The sequence below is a fragment of the Heteronotia binoei genome, chromosome 18, assembly GCF_032191835.1.
Source record: "Heteronotia binoei isolate CCM8104 ecotype False Entrance Well chromosome 18, APGP_CSIRO_Hbin_v1, whole genome shotgun sequence".
Taxonomy (NCBI): Eukaryota; Metazoa; Chordata; class Lepidosauria; order Squamata; family Gekkonidae; genus Heteronotia; species Heteronotia binoei.
In genome coordinates this window covers 48,756,901-48,774,421 of record NC_083240.1, presented here as the reverse complement: position 1 = coordinate 48,774,421, position 17,521 = coordinate 48,756,901, and the positions used below count along the sequence as shown (strand labels likewise).

The 17,521-nt window shown below is 45.5% G+C and overlaps 1 protein-coding gene across 1 annotated transcript in view; it reads left to right on the top strand.

Annotated features, from left to right (window-relative positions):
- The window catches only part of MNT (MAX network transcriptional repressor), a 107,880-nt gene extending 96,475 nt beyond the window's left edge, over nt 1-11,405 (top strand). The window contains exons 5-6 of the mRNA XM_060258987.1: nt 7,351-7,543; nt 9,850-11,405. Coding sequence (XP_060114970.1) covers nt 7,351-7,543; nt 9,850-10,556 — 900 coding nt within the window. The 3' untranslated portion in view covers nt 10,557-11,405. The remainder of the gene's footprint in view (nt 1-7,350; nt 7,544-9,849) is intronic.
- The last annotated feature ends 6,116 nt before the right edge of the window (nt 11,406-17,521 follow it).

Genomic DNA, 17,521 nt, shown 5'->3' with positions numbered 1-17,521 from the left:
CCAAAACTGACTCAGTTCCATATAAACTACCTAGAACTGCTGGCAGTTCACTTTGTCCTACGCTCTTTCCGCCCCCTAGTGGCGGGGAAGACTGTAGCGCTACTTACGGACAATACCACTGCCCTGTGCTACATTAACAGGCAGGGAGGGACGGTGTCTTGTTGGCTCTGTGCGTTGGCAATGGATCTCTGGTTGGAGTATCTCCAATACGACATCTTTGTGAAGGCGGCACACCTTCCGGGGGTCCTCAACATACAGGCAGACTCCCTCAGCAGGGGTGGGGCTTCCCCACACGAGTGGGAACTGCAGTGGCGTTATCTGAAGCCTGTATTCCAGCTTTGGGGGTACCCGCAGCTGGATGTCTTCGCCATGGCCGAGAATAAGAAATGTCCCATGTTCTGTTCCAGAGGGGGAGCGGATCCAGCCTCTCTGGGAGACGGGCTCCTGCTTCCTTGGGAGGGCCGGTTCCTCTACATGTTCCCACCTCTGCCGTTGCTGACGAAGGTGGTCAACAAAATAGCAAGCGAGAGGCCATGCTGCATCCTGGTGACTCCCTGGTGGCCTCGCCAGAACTGGTTTTCGATCCTGCTTCAATTGTCGGGGGGGGGGGGGGTCTTCTACCAGTTCCCGGCAGAACCGGACCTTCTGTCAGCTCAGGGCGGCCACGTACTCCATCACAGCGTGCCCCACCTGAAGCTGACAGCGTGGCTCATTGATCCTTGGGGTTCTCTGACAGGGTCCAGCAAGTCCTTATGAACTGTAGGAAGCCTTCCACCCGCGCTTCCTATGACAGGAAGTGGCGGAAATTCACTCAGTTCATAGTTGACCCTTCAGTCTCACCTAGAAGGGTGGGGCTGTCGGTAATTTTTGATTTTTTGTTATCCTTAGTGGATGCTGGTCTTGTTTTTTCCTTCATTAAGGTGTATTTGGCAGCAATATCTGCTTTTCATAACCCAGTGGAGGGATAGTCTGTTTTTGTGCACACTCATTCCAAAAAGTTTTTGAGGGGTTTGTTTAGGCTGCATCCACCATCAAGATCACCCCCGCAGTTGTGGGACTTAACCTTAGTGCTGGACAAACTAACTCATCGCCCCTTTGAGCCAATGGCCAAGTGCTCTTTGCAGCTCCTATCATGGAAAACTGCATTTTTAGTTGCTATCATATCAGTACGTCGTGTAGGGGAGCTCACGGCGATGCATTGTGATTATCCCTACCTTGTTTTTTGGGAGGCTGGTGAGTCTTTAGCTCTAGACATTACTTTTCTTCCTTAAGTGGTCTCCCAGTTCCACCTCAACATAGAGGTTTGGTTGCCCACTTTTTTCCCTACACCTTCCTCGGGTGAGGAACGTAGATTGCATGCTTTGGACGTAAAGCGTGCTCTGCTGTTTTATTTGAACCGTTCAAAGGTTTTTCATAAGGACAAGCAGATTTTTGTTTCATAAGCTGCTCCCAAGTTAGGTTCCAGGCTTTCGTCTCAGAGACGACCACTCGAAGATCTACAGTTACAGGTAAGCAACCTGTCTTTTCAGTACGAGTGAGACTTGTATATTTAGTGACTTGTACTTTGGGTTTTCTAATATCTGAATGATTGATTTGACACACTTTTTTGCTTTGGGCATATGTGATTATTGTATGTTGCATATTGGTTTTGGTTCAAAAACCATATGATATGAGTTTAGATAAGAGTTTACAGATGAGATAGGCATAAACTGTTTTGATATACTTTAATTGCATTGTGTGGTTTTGTGTAGTGGTCTGAACAGCGGTTTTGGCTTTCCAGTTAATTAATAGAAACAGCATTGCTGTTAGATGACCATCCAGCCTCTGCTATAAAACCTTTCAAAGAAGGAGAGCCCACCACCTCCCAAGGAAGCCTGTTTCACGGAGGAACCACTCTAACTGTCAGGAAGTTCTCCTGATTTAATTTCAACCTGCTGGCTTTGGCCCTACCTTCTTGGGCAACAGAAAACAGAAAACAACACCATTCTCTATATGAAAGCCCTTCAAGTATTTGAAGATGGTGGTCATATCACTTCTCAGCCGCCTCCTCTCCTAGCTCCTTCAACCTTTCCTTGTAGGACTTGGTCTCCAGATCCCTCATCATCTTTGTCGCTCTCCTCTGGACCTGCTCCAGCTTGTCTATATCCTTCATAAAAAGTGGTGCCCAAAACTGAACACAATACTCCAGATGTGGCCTTAATAGAGCAGAGTAAAGTGATACCATCACTTTGCGTGATCTGGATACTTCTGTTGATACAGCCCAAAATTGCGTTTGCCTTTTTAGCCACCAGATCACACTGCTGACCTCTAGATCCTTTTCACACCAACTACTGTCAAGACAAGTCTCCCTCATGATAAGAATATAAGAGAAGCCATGTTGGATGAGGCTAGTCACCCATCCAGTCCAACACTCTTGTGTCACACAGTGGCCAATACACACACACACACACACACACACATATATATATACCATGGCTAATAGCCACTGATGGACTTCTGCTCCATATTTTTATCCAATCCCCTCTTAAAGCTGGCTATGCTTGTAGCCGCCACCACCTCCTGTGGCAGTGAATTCCACATGTTAATCACCCTTTGGGTGAAGAAGTACTTCCTTTTATCCATTTTAACCTGACTGCTCAGCAATTTCATTGAATGTCCATGAGTTCTTGTATTGTGAGAAAGGGAGAAAAGTATTTCTTTTTCTACTTTCTCCATCCCATGCATTATCTTGTAAACCTCTATCATGTCACCCCGCAGTCGACGTTTCTCCAAGCTAAAGAGCCCCAAGCGTTTTAACCTTTCTTCATAGGGAAAGTGCTCCAAACCTTTAATCATTCTAGTTACCCTTTTCTACACTTTTTCCAATGCTATAATATCCTTTTTGAGGTGCAGTGACCAGAATTGTACACAGTATTCCAAATGAGACCACACCATCGATTTGTACAGGGGCATTATGATACTGGCTGATTTGTTTTCATTTCCCTTCCTAATAATTCCCAGCATGGCATTGACCTTTTTTATTGGAATTGCACACTGTCTTGACATTTTCAGTTAGTTCTCTACCACGACCCCAAGATCTCTGTCTTGGTCAGTCTCTGTCAGTTCACAACGCATCAACTTGTATTTGTAGCTGGGATTCTTGGCCCCAATGTGCATTACTTTGCACTTGGCCACATTGAACCTCATCTGCCACGTTGACGCCCACTCACCCAGACTCGACAGATCCCTTTGGAGTGCCTCACAATCCTCTCTGGTTCTCACCACCCTGAACAATTTAGCGTCATCTGCAAACTTGGCCATTTCACTGCTTACTCCCAACTCCAGATCATTAATGAACAAGTTAAAGAGCATGGGACCCAGTACTGAGCCCTGCGGCACCTCACTGCTTACCGTCCTCCACTGCGAAGACTGCCCATTTATACTCGTTTTCTGCTTCCTATTAATTAGCCAGTTTTTGATCCACCAGAGGACCTGTCCTCTTACTCCATGACTCTTGAGCTTACTAAGGAGCCTTTGATGAGGAACTTTATCAAAAGCTTTCTGGAAGTCAAGGTAAACAACATCTATCGGGTCTTCTTTGTCCACATGTTTGTTCACCACCTCAAAGAACTGTAACAGATTAGTGAGGCAAGATCTTTCCTTACAGAAACCATGCTGAGTATTCCTCAATAACTTGTGTTCATCAATGTGCCTGCATAATGAAATAATTATGTATTGGATTTTTCCTACCTAAATGCAGGACATTACATTTGTTCCTGTTAAAATTAATTTTATTTATTTTAAGCCCAGTTTTCCAGCCTGTCAGGATCATTCTGTATCCTGACTGTCTTCTACTCTATTTGCAACCCCTCCCAATTTAGTATCATCTACAAATTTAAAAAGCATTCCCTTTATTACTCCATCCAAGTAATTTATAAAAATGAGGGAGCTATAGAGGAGGGTACAGGAGCCCTGTGGTGCAGAGTAGTAAAGCTACAGTACTGCAGTCTGAGCTCTCTGCTCACGACCTGAGTTCAATCCCAGCAGAAGCTGGGTTCAGGTAACTGGCTCAAGGTTGACTCAGCCTTTCATCCTTCCGAGGTCGGTAAAACTAAAATGAGTACCCACCTTGCTGGAGGGAAAGTGTAGATGACTGGGGAAGGCAATGGCAAACCACCCCGTAAAAAGTCTGCCATGAAAACGTCGTGATATGATGTCACCCCAGAGTCAGAAATGAAGATATTGAAGAAGATATTTGATTTATATCCCGCCCCCACTCCGAAGAGTCTCAGAGCGGCTCACAATCTCCTTTACCTTCCTCCCCCACAACAGACACCCTGTGAGGTGGGTGGGGCTGGAGAGGGCTCTCACAGCAGCTGCCCTTTCAAGGACAACCTCTGCCAGAGCTATGGCTGACCCAAGGCCATTCCAGCAGGTGCAAGTGGAGGAGTGGGGAATCAAACCCGGTTCTCCCAGATAAGAGTCCACACACTTAACCACTACACCAAACTGGCTCTCCAGTTTGACTGGTGCTTGCACAGGGGATTGCCTTTTTTTTAATAGAGGAGGGCGGGAAGCTTTAAAAAGGGTTCCAGAGGAGATCCGGGAAATTACAGGCCAGTCAGTCTGACTTCAATACCGGGAAAGTTGGTAGAAACCATTATCAAGGACAGAATGAGTAGGCACATTGATGAACACGGGTTATTGAGGAAGACTCAGCATGGGTTCTGCAAGGGAAGATCTTGCCTCACTAACCTGTTACATTTCTTTGAGGGGGTGAACAAACATGTGGACAAAGGAGACCCGATAGATGTTGTTTACCTTGACTTCCAGAAAGCTTTTGATAAAGTTCCTCATCAAAGGCTCCTTAGAAAGCTTGAGAGTCATGGAGTAAAAGGACAGGTCCTCTTGTGGATCAAAAACTGGCTGAGTAATAGGAAGCAGAGAGTGAGTATAAATGGGCAGTCTTCGCAGTGGAGGACGGTAAGCAGTGGGGTGCCGCAGGGCTCGGTACTGGGTCCCATCCTCTTTAACTTGTTCATAAATGATTTAGAGTTGGGAGTGAGCAGTGAAGTGGCCAAATTTGCGGATGACACTAAATTGTTCAGGGTGGTGAGAACCAGAGAGGATTGTGAGGAACTCCAAAGGGATCTGTTGAGGCTGGGTGAGTGGGCGTCAACGTGGCAGATGCGGTTCAATGTGGCCAAGTGCAAAGTAATGCACATTGGGGCCAAGAATCCCAGCTACAAATACAAGTTGATGGGGTGTGAACTGGCAGAGACAGACCAAGAGAGAGATCTTGGGGTCATGGTAGATAATTCACTGAAAATGTCAAGACAGTGTGCGTTTGCAATAAAAAAGGCCAACGCCATGCTGGGAATTATTAGGAAGGGAATTGAAAACAAATCAGCCAGTATCATAATGCCTCTGTATAAATCGATGGTGCGGTCTCATTTGGAATACTGTGTGCAGTTCTGGTCGCCGCACCTCAAAAAGGATATTATAGCATTGGAGAAAGTTCAGAAAAGGGCAACTAAAATGATTAAAGGGCTGGAACACCTTCCCTATGAAGAAAGGTTGAAACGCTTAGGGCTCTTTAGCTTGGAGAAACGTCGACTGAGGGGTGACATGATAGAAGTTTACAAGATAATGCATGGGATGGAGAAAGTAGAGAAAGAAGTACTTTTCTCCCTTTCTCACAATACAAGAACTCGTGGGCATTCGATGAAATTGCTGAGCAGACAGGTTAAAACGGATAAAAGGAAGTACTTTTTCACCCAAAGGGTGATTAACATGTGGAATTCACTGCCACAGGAGGTGGTGGCGTCCACAAGCATAGCCACCTTCAAGAAGGGGTTAGATAAAAATATGGAGCAGAGGTCCATCAGTGGCTATTAGCCACAGTGTGTGTGTGTGTGTGTGTGTGTGTGTATATATATATATATATATATATTTGGCCGCTGTGTGACACAGAATGTTGGACTGGATGGGCCATTGGCCTGATCTAACATGGCTTCTCTTATGTTCTTATGAAGCTGTTGCTGTTGGCAGCAGAAGAGAGGACTTGCAATAATGAGTTTAAATGAAGGGCAGAAGGTACCAGCTGGATACTAGGAGAAACTTTACTGCTGTCGGAGTGTTTCAACAGTGGATTCAGCTCCCGAGGGAGGTGGGGAGCTCCCCCTCACTGGCCGTCTTTAAGCAGCAGCTGGACAAACACCCGCCCCCTTTGCACAGTCCACTGTGAGATGCCGTGTTGCCCCAGATTTGGTCTGAAGGAATAGAACAAAGTTTGAGTCCAGTAGCACCTTCAAGGCCAACAAAGTTTCATTCTGGGTATAAGCTTTTGTGTGCATGCCCAGAATTAAATGTTGTTGGTCTTAAAGGTGCCACTGGGCTCCCAAACTTTGTATCCCAGAGATTGCATTCTAGTGCAGAAGGTGTCCACATGTTCAGTCACACACAGGAACAGAAGCATACCAGATGCTGTCAGCATATCTGCACTTTCTTTGCCATCAGACAACATGCGTGAGGATTTGCTTCCCATGTCCAAAGCCTGGATTTCCAGGCAACAATAGAACCATATTGCTGCCTTTCTCAACCTTGTCCCTTATTAGTGTCAGCTTCTGCTTAGACCACAGCAGCAGGAGAACAGCAAGGCCTCCCAAGAAGCCTTTGGAGGTCAGCCCCTCCTTCCATCCCCTGAACCCACAGTGCCCAGAGGAAATTCAGTCTGTCCCCCCCCAGTTTTGCCTGTGGTTTGAGGATTTAGTTCCTCAGTCCTTCACTTTTCTAGAAAAACCCAGCGTTTGCTTTGGAGCAACTGGAGTGTTGTTGTAGTCAAGAAAAATGCCCAGGTTTGCATCAATATATCAATAAACAACCCACAGGGTTATAGTGACAAAAATTACTAAACTAGGTGCTACAAAAACTATTCTTTATAGTGAAATGTAGGTCATATTATACATACAGTTACATATGCTGGAACAATCTCAAAATACTCTCAATTTCCACATAAGTTCTCAAAACAAGTAGAGTTTCAATGTACAGGAAGCCAACGGTATCCTGCTTTGAAGTTTTCTTCCACCCTACATTCTTTTTCTCAATGGAGACAACTCCAATTAGTTTTAAAACACTCCAAATGGAAGGCAACTCTAAATTCTTCCTCCTCCAATATTTTATAATATTTTCCTTATGTAATACATTCACAAATAGACACCAAGTCTCCGTATTCTCTTTACAAACCGGCAACAGCTCTAATTACAGCTCAAGGCTCCTCCTTCTGTATCCAAAGAAGAGTCTCAGTGTGACTTGGTGGCAGCATGTGGAGTGAGAACCTTTTCTCATCTGGGTCCTTTTTTGTCCTTCCAGACCTTGAAGCGTAAGGAGAAGGAATATGAGCATGAGATGGAGCGGCTGGCCCGAGAGAAGATCGCCACGCAGCAGCGGCTTGAGGAGCTGAAGAATGAGCTGAGCCAACGGATGGACATCACAGAGATCGAGCGCATCATCCGGCAGACGGTCCAGCCAGAGGACGATCAAGCGTCTACCTCCACTGCTTCAGGTACTCTTAGCCCTCTTCTTTGGGTGCAGCCTGAGCGCTCTGAGTGGAAGGCATGTATTTTTCCTCTTTGTTCAGTGCAATCCTAAATGCACAATGCTTTGTAAGTACATTTATACACAACTGGCAGTTTTGCATCAAACCGTGTTGCCTCCTTGCAGAATGAGTGGCCCTTAGGCCAGCATCGGACTTGCCACAGAAGGAAGGCGTAGAATGGGATCTTCAAGATGCAAGGAAAAAATTATGCTGTTCATATCACTGTCATATCTGATTCTCCATATGACCAGATCTATGGATACTTGAACATGAACCAACAGAGAAATGCCCCAGGTTTGCAGGAAAATCTGGGTTTTTTTAAAAAGCACAGGGGGATTAAAACCTCTAAAATAATAGGAACTGCTCCTGTAACTTTAAGAAGCAGATGGCCACAGTGGTCGCTGCTAGGCAACCATGCAGTATCATGAGCCTTCAAACCTTGGTTTCTGTCAGCAAAGACAGGAGACATGGCTCTGCTATAGATGTGCCATAGAATGTGCATGACTCACCCAGCACATGCTGTTCAACTGCAGCCTCCCCAAGGAAGCCACTGTGGTGTCGTGGTTAGATTCAGCTTGGAATCTGGGAGACCCAGTTCAAATCACCACTCTGATGTGGAAGTTCATTTTGGGTCAGTCATGCTCTGTCAGCCTAACCTGCCTCACATAATTGTGAGGATAAAATGCTTCACATCCCCAAGTGTAAATGAAATAAATGAATAATGAATGGGTGGAACAGACAAAAGGTAGGTGGGTTGGTGGGTGGGAAGGGGAGAAGGGTGAGGAGGATATGTGGGTAGCCAAGAGGAGAGAAAGAGGAAACACAATGCCCCTTGCTGCTTCCCTCTTTGTTTCTCTTACAATCCCTTGAAAATAGAAAGATAGCAGAGCATGTGCAGGGCTCAGCTGCTCTTCCCACCCCCATTGGGGTGGCACCATGTCTCAGTGGCAGGTAGAGTATCTCTTACATGTACAAATAGCCCCAGGTTCAGTCCCTGGCATCTCCTGGTTTCTCTTGTGATGTGAAAGACCTCTACCCAAGACTCTGGGAAGCCACAAGTTGGCATGAGTAGACCGTCTTGAACTGGAGAAACTGAGGGTATGACTCAGTCTTGGGCAGATCTGCCCCTTTTCTCACTCCTTCTGCTTTGGCGTCAGGCTCAGCTTTCTGACACGGCTGTCAGGCCCTCCATCACCTCCCTGTGACTGATTTGCCAGCTTTGAGCAAGGCTGGTGTGGGTTAGAATGTGTCAGGTTGCTGGAGGATGATTTGAAGCTTATCTGCTACTTGACTCCGAAGACTGGGAAACTTACTTTTCAAAAATAAAGAAGCTAGATGCCAAAATATTACAATTTTATCTGTGCGACAAACCTGGGCTGTAGAGCACTGCCCAGACTGGAGAGCTGAGGCTGAGAAAGCAAGACTTGCCAGCCTGCCTCATGGGGTGCCTGCAGAAGAGAGGGGCTAAGCTCATTTTTAATATTTTGTATCCTTTACTGGGACCTCTGAGGGAGAGAAGTGGCTCCAGGGTCATCCAGGGAGCTTTCTGGCCAGCAGGCCCCAGATCGAGCCAGCTGTCCTGGCAAGAGGAGCCAGTGGGGCTGTAGGCCTAGCAGGCTACTCTTTGTGTGGGGCAGCAGCAGACGACCAAGGGGTGGAGATTCCCTTCAGGCCTGGCCCCAGACCCAAGCGCTGCTGCTTCTTTCAACTGTTTTTATGGCTTCTTTCAACTGTTTTTATGGCTGAGAACAATCCTTGGCTTATTTTTTGAACTGCTGAATGCTACTTTTATGCCCTGGTTTGTTTTTTATGGGTTATTCCAAATATTTCACTGTTTCCATGATTGTTCCTCAAACAGTCTCTGGAGACTTTTCCAAATACATAACATTACATAAATGCCTGTTGTGGGGAGTTGGCTGGAGGCCCCCACAGTGGGAAGCAGAATGCTGCGCTTCAAGGAACTTGGCTCTGATCTCTCTTGGGCTCTTTTTGTAAAGTTCATCCATGCAGAAGTGTTCCCTGCATGCAGAAAGCCAGCATACTGGAGAGAAGAGCCTGGACCTCTCTCTAGCATGCTAGTTTTCTGTGTGCATGGGATTTTTTTTTAAATGCAGGTGCGTTCCATCCTGTGTGAGCCCTGCTTGCTGCTGCAGCCCAGACAACAGCTTGTAGGCAGGGGTCTCTCTCTATGGAGGTTTCTTGGGTAGATAGTTGTTCCATTGATCTGTTTTTCCTTTGTCTTTCTTTCCCCTTCCTTCTTTCTCCTCCTCCAGAGGGTGAAGACAACATAGATGAGGACATGGAAGAGGACCAGCCAGTGAATTCGTTGCCAAAGCTTGCTCATCGGCAGCACTCTGAGCTTTTGAAGCCTCTGCCCCCGAATGCTGCTTCCTACCACCCACCGGTGCTGCCTCTCCCCCAGAAGCACACCCCACCCCACACGCAGCCCCCCCTCCAGCCTCAAGCACTGGTCCAGCCCCAGGCCATCGTCCCGGCACAAACTCACCTGGTGGCCGCCTCCACGGTGCAATCGACTGTTATCGCCCACACGGCCACCACCCACGCCTCCGTCATCCAGACTGTCAACCACGTCCTCCAGGGCCCCCAGCCCAAGCACATCGCGCACATTGCACCGTCCACCTCCAGCCCGGTCCAGCTGACCACCACGGCTCAGCCCATCGGCCACATCACTGTGCACCCGGCAACCCTCAACCACGTGGCCCACCTGGGCCAGCAGCTCCCCCTCTATTCGCAGTCTGTGGCCGTCAGCCAGCCAGTGGTCAGCCACATCGCCCACACCATTTCTCACCAGCAAGTGAACGGAACCACAAGCCTTGGCCAGCCAGCAGTCATGGCCAAGCCTGCTGCTGTAGGAACCCCGGTGGTCCACCACCAACAGTTGGTGGGGCAGACGGTCTTGAACCCGGTAACTATGGTCACCATGCCTTCTTTCCCGGTAAGCACCTTGAAGCTGGCCTGAGAGAGCAACGGGGAGCTCCAGCCCAAACTCCATACATTCCAAGCGCGCCCCGTTCCAGAGGAGGAGGAGAGAGCCACAGCGGGTGCGGGAACTTTGCTGTGAGAATCGTGCAAAAGACTGGGTGGGATGGGGCACTGGCAAAAAATTAAAAATTACCCCCCCCCCCCACACACACACACACTTTTCCTTCTTTCCATTTATCTAAGCAACCCGGTAACTGAGAAATCGGGTCAGCTTTGCACTTGAAACCTTCCCTCCCAATCAGAGAAAATGTTTAATGGTCCTTCATAGTGATTATTAACCCCCCCACTTTTTACATGTAATCAAGGAGATACGACTTATAACGTCCTTAAGACTTTTTAATTTCTCTTTTCCACATCCCCCACCCTTTTTTTTGACGTGTCGCTTCTTTGTAGGATTTTTTAAATAAAAATGGCTGATCTCTTTATTGAGACTCTGCATAGAGTAAGAAAAAAAGAAAATCATAGAATATAAATATATATATAAATATATATATTTATATATATCTACCTGCCTATAGCTACATATATATATATAAATATGGTTATCAGTGAAGGCCATTGATACAGGTGGATTCTTTGCAGGAATATTAGACACTCTTTCCTTTGGACTAAGAAGACAGAGCATCCTTTTAAAATCAGAATCTTCAAAGACAGATGGTTTGGCGGACCAGGGTAAAACCATATTTTAAAAACAGGAGCATAACATGTTACGGTATTTCCTTTCAGTATATTTGCATTTCAGTAAACCATCTATAATCACTGTGACTTGTTATGGCATTTTAAAGAAATCCTCTGTCTAATAAAAGGAGAAGAAAAAAAAGTGGCACCAAGCTGGGCTTCCTTTCCTCTTTGAGTTCCCAGAGCTTTACATTTTATGATCTTTCAGTTTGTTGCTCTCATTTCCAGTGTTCGAAAGTTGATTTATTCTGTATGATGATCTAGGATGACCCATTCCCGGCTTGTCTCTCCTCCAGAAACGACAGGGGCTCCTATTGCATTTTGGAGAGAACGGGGAAACCATTGCTCAAATGCAGATTGAACTGGCTGTTAATCAACTAAAGCTCATTAATTGACTGATTTTTTTTAATTGTGTGATAACCATAGTCTCTGTACACACCAAGGTTCGAATATTCAGCTCTGCCAGGGAAGCTTGTTAGATGATCTTGGGCCAGTTGCACTGCTTCATCCCAGACAACTCCGTGAAGGTGGTGTCCGTGAGGATAAAATGGAAGAAGAGATAATGATGATGTAAGCTGAATGCTGTTGTAGCCCCCATCTGGGTAGAAAAGCAAGGTATAAATCTCTACAAAAAATACCTACAAAATTGTAGGTGGGAGGGGGAGACCTCCACCATCAAAGAAAACACAGGCTCTTCCCTCTCAACATTGATGCACGGATGCTGAACCCATTCCACTAGAAGTCTCAGGCTTTTTTCTTTCCTATTTATCTTTTAAGTTTCAGGGCAGGTGGGTATTGGAGTGGTCTTCCAAGGAACTTGCTGGTTCTGTTGATCTGGGGAGGGTGCCCCCATCTGTAGGTCAGGAATGGGGAACCAAATGTTGTCTTCTACAGTGTGTGGCCACGAGAATGCAGAATTTGTTTTAGAGGACCCTCTTGGTTCAATACGAGACAACTTTAAGGACTGTGAAGTCTTGCCAGAGAATGGCCTGGACTGACATTCCCCCCAACCCAAACATGGGAGGACCAACTGCAGTCTTGCACTGATTTTTGTGGTTCACTGACAAACTTTACATTTATGAACATCAGAAGAACCTTGCTGGGTCAGACCAGTGGTCCATCTAGTCCAGCATCCCACCTCTCATAGTGGCCAACCAGTTCCTGGACAGCCAACAGCAGAGGCCAAGGCCTTCCCCTGATAAGAAAAGAGCCCTACTGGATCAGACAGTGGCCTATCTAGTCCAGCACCCTCTCTCATGCAGTAGCCAAGCTGTTCCTCTGGAGGGCCAGCAGTGGGGCATGGGAGCTCAGGCCTTCCCTTGGTGGCCTCTGAATGTGGAGGTTCCCCTCAGTCACCATGGCAAGACCTCTCCTCCATGACTCTATCTAACCCCCTTTTAAAGCTGTTTATTCCTGTTGCCATGACAACAGCCTCTAGCAGCAAATTCCACATTTGAATCACTCTCTGTGTAAAGCAGCACCTTATTTTGTTCATCATGAATCTACTGCCCATCAACTTTATTGGATGCCCTCAAGCTCACATTTGGGGAGAGGGAGAAAAATGTGTCTTTATCAACACTCTCCCCCATGCATAATTTTATAAACCTCTATCACATTCTGCCCCCCCTCCTTAGTCGTCGCTTTTCTAAACGGAACAGTCTCAGCCTTTCAGCCTTTCATCTTCAGGAAGGTTCTCAAACCTCCTAATCATTTTGGTTGCCTTCCTCTGTACTTTCCCCAGCTCTGTGATGTCTCTTTTGCGACATGGTGAACAGAACTACACAGTATTTCAAATGAGGATGCGCCATAGATTATACAGGGGCATTAAACATTGGCCATTTTATTTTCAATCCTTAGCTATGTATTCAAAATCTCTTCTTTTCCTTTTTTCTTTTATAATATTCAGAATCTCTTGATTGTTAAGGCATTTGACCGTGCACTGTGAGATTATTCTGCAAGAAATTCCTTGCTGGATTGGACAAGCTGATATCCAAGGAGTTTTTGGGCAATAGAAAGATGTGAAAATAGGTGATCATGTATGTATAAAATGCCCTTTGTTTTTGTGACAAGCACTATTGTAGATTGGGGAGGAATGGTGGCTCAGTGGTAGAGCATGTGCTTGGTAAGCAGAAGGTCCCAGGTTCAATTCCCAGGATCTCGAACTAAAAGGTCCAGGCAAGTAGGCATGAAAAATCTCATCTTGAGACCCTGAAAGTCACTGCCAGTCTGAGTAGACACTGACTTTGATGGACCGAGGGTCTGATTCAGTAGAGAGCAGTTTCATATGTTCATCGCTTTGCACCCCCAGCATCCAGGTCATAGTTTTCCTTTAGAAATTGGTTCAGTGAAGTCCACTTGAGAGAGATCTGACCAGATCATTGGGCTTGCCTGGGCTATCCAGGTCATTACAATTTTAGATTCTTGAGGAAGTATTTCTGCAAGTTGCTCCAGAATGGTCATGCATGCACTGATGGCTTAATATGTGAAGGGCGCTGGAGACAATTTTGCCAGGAATGGTGCCTTTAATAATAGAATCATAGAGCTGGAAGGGACTTCCAAGGTCATCTAGTCCAACCCACTGCACAATGGAAAACTTCCCCTAAGTTCACAAGATCAGCATTGCTGTCAAATAGCCATCTAGCCTTTATTTAAAAACCTCCAAGGAAGGAGAGCCCACCACCTCCCAAGGAGGCCAGCTCCACCGGGGAACCGCTCTGTCAGGAAGTTCTTAATGTTGAGCCAGAAACGCTTCTGATCTCATTTCAACCCATTGGTTCTGGTTTGACCATGAGGAAAGGCTGAAGGAGGTGGGCATGTTTAGCCTGGAGAGGAGGCAGCTGAGAGGCGATATGATCACCATCTTCAAACACCTGAAGGGCTGTTATATAGAGTTGTTTTCTGTGGCACCGGAAGGTCAGACCAGAACCAAGGGGTTGAAATTAAAAGAGTTTCCAGCTAAACATTAGGAAGAACTTTCTGACCATTAAAGCAGTTCCTCAGTGGAACAGGCTTCCCCAGGAGGTGATGGGCTCTCCTTCTTTGGAGGTTTTTAAGCAGAGGCTAGATGGACATCTGACAGCAATGTTGATTCTATGACAGTCCTTCAAGTACTTGAAGATGGGTGATCATATCGCCTCTCAGTCATCTCTCCAGGTTAAACATACCCAGTTCCCTCAACCTTTCCTTGTAGGACTTGGTCTCCAGACACCTCACCATCTTCATTGCCCTCCTCTAGACACAGAATCATAGAATCATAGTTGGAAGGGACCTCCAGGGTCATCTAGTCCAGGACCATCTAGTCCATCGCTGTCAGATGGCCATCTAGCCTCTGTTTAAAAACCTCCAAAGAAGGACAGCCCACCACCTCCCGAGGAAGCCTGTTCCACTGAGGAATCGCTCTAACGGTCAGAAAGTTCTTCCTAAAGTTGAGCCAGAAACTCTTTTGATTTAATTTCAATTTAATTCTGGTCCTACTTTCTGGGGCCACAGAAAACAATTCCACGCCATCCTCTATATGACAGCCCTTCAAGTACTTGAAGATGGTGATCATATCACCTCTCAGCCGCCTCCTCTCAAGGCTGAACATACCCAGTTCCTTCAACCTTTCCTTGTAGGACTTGGTCTCCAGACTTCTCACCATCTTCGTTGCCCTCCTCTGGACCCGTTCCAGCTTGTCTATATCCTTCTTAAAATGTGGTGCCCAAAACTGAACACAATACTCCAGGTGAGGTCTTACCAGAGCAGAGTAAAGCGATACCATCACATCACGTGATCTGGACTCTATCCTTCTGTTGATACAGCCCAAAATTGCATTTGCCTTTTTAGCCACCGCATCACTCTGTTGACTCATGTTCAGCGTATGATCCACTAAGACCCCTAGATCCTTTTCTCACATACTACTGCTAACACAAGTCTCTCCCATCCTATAACTATGCATGGGATGTTTCCTACCAAATTTCAGAACTTTACATTTATTTGTTAAAATTTCTTGGTTTTAGCCCAGTTTTCCAGCCTGTTAAGGTCATCCTGTATCCTGTTTCTGTCTTCTACTGTATTTGCAACCCCTCCCAATTTAGTACCATCGGCAAATTTAATAAGCATTCCCTCTATTCCTTCATCCAAAATGTTTATAAAGATGTTGAACAAAATAGGTCCCTGGACAGATCCTTGAGGCTCTCCACTTGTCACTCCTCTCCAAGAGGATGAGAAACCATTCACAAGCACTGTTTGGGTGTGATCTGTCAACCTGTTACAGATCCACCTAACGGTAACAGGATCCAAACCACATTTTACCAACTTGTCAACAAGGATAGTATGTGGAACTTTATCAAAAGCCTTACTGAAATCAAGATAAACGACGTCTACAACATTCCCCTGATCCAGCAAGGTAGTCACTTTCTCAAAAAAAAAAGAGATCAGGTTAGTGTGACATGACTTGTTCTTGAGAAAACCGTGTTGGCTCTTAGTTATCACATCCATTCTTTCTAAATGTTCTAGGACCGACTGTTTGACGATTTGTTCTAAAACTTTGCAGGTATAGACATCAAGCTGATGGGTTGGTAGTTACCCGGATCCTCATTTTTCCCATTCTTGAAGATTGGGACAACATTTGCCCGCATCCAATCTTCCGGCACCTCTGCTGTTCTCCAAGAATTCTCTAACATAATAGCCAGAGGCTCAGAAATTACACCCACAAGCTCTTTTAGTACCCTTGGATGCATTTCGTCTGGCCCTGAGGACTTAGTTTCATTTAAAGAAACTAGGTGTTTATGTACTACCCCTATGCTGATCCTAGGTTGGAACTTCATACCCTCCTTATATGTTCTGTTTTTGCCATGCTGAGCACCATTTCCCTCAGAAGAGAAGAAAGAAAAAACAGGAATTGATTAGTTCTGCCCTCTCTTCATTACCTGTTACAATTTCACTTTCTTGCCCTCACAATGGGCCTACCATGTCCTTGCTCTTTTTCTTACTCTGAACATAAGAAAAGAACCCTTTTGTGTTGTTTTTAGCATCTTTGGCCAGCCTAAGCTCATACTGAGCTTTAGCTTTCCTAACTTTTTCTCTACAAGCACTGGTGATTTGTTTATATTCATCCTTGGTTATAAGGCTCTCCATCCAATTCCTAAATGAGTCTTTTTTATTTCTTTATTTATTTCTCGGCTTCTTTAGGCCTTTTCCATTTATTCTTCTCATAGCAATCGTCTGTGATTGCGCTTTCAGTATTTCGCTTTTAAGAAACTCCCACCCCTCTTGAACCCCTCTCTTCCTAAGTATTTCTGACCTTGGGATTTTACCCAGCATAGTTCTAAGTTTATCGAACTTTGCCTTTCTGAAGTCCAACCTATAAGTCTGACTACGTATAGCTTTTCCCTTCCCTAAGACTGTAAATTCCAAAATCACATGGTCACTACTGCCCAGGGTGCCCACTATTTCCTCTTCTTCAATCAATTCTTCCTTGTTGGTGAGAATCAAATCCAAGATAGCAGATCCCCTTGTTTCCTTCTTCACTTTCTGGAAAAGGAAGTTGTCAGCAAGACAAGTCAGGATTCTATTTGACTTTTCATTTTTAGCAGAGTTGGACTTCCAACAGATGTGTGGGTAATTGAAATCCCCCATGATCACTGTATCCCTTCTCTTGGAGAACTTTGCAATCTGTTGTCCTGCTTGTCTATATCCTTCTTAAACTGTAGTGCCTAAAACTGAACACAATACTCTAGGTGAGGCCTAACCAGAGCAGAATAAAGTGATACCATCACTTTGCATGATCTGGACACTACACTTCTGTAGATACAACCCAAAATTGCATCGACCTTTTTAGCTACTGCATCACACTGCTGACTCATGTTCAGTGTATGGTCCACTAAGACCCCAAGATTCTATTTGCATAATCTACTGCCATCATATAATGATGCATTTTATTTTTCCAACCTAAATGTGGAACTTTACATTTATCCCGGTTAGAATTTATTTCATTTGTTTTAGTCCTGTTTTCCAGCCTATCAAGATCATCTGGTATCTTGACTAAGGGGATGATGTATATCCTGTGTCTTTCCACCACAACTTGGTGACTGGAGACCTGCAAACTATTCAGAACTCTTAAAATATCAGCCTTAACTCTTGTGGTGGTGGTGAATTTAAATCATAGAAGCTGGGCCTGATGAATGCCCCCCGCAAACGGACTCTTTAAACCCACTTTGGTGCCTATGAGGTGAAGTGCTGTCTTATAGATAATGAAGGCTTTCTAACAATAACAACAATATT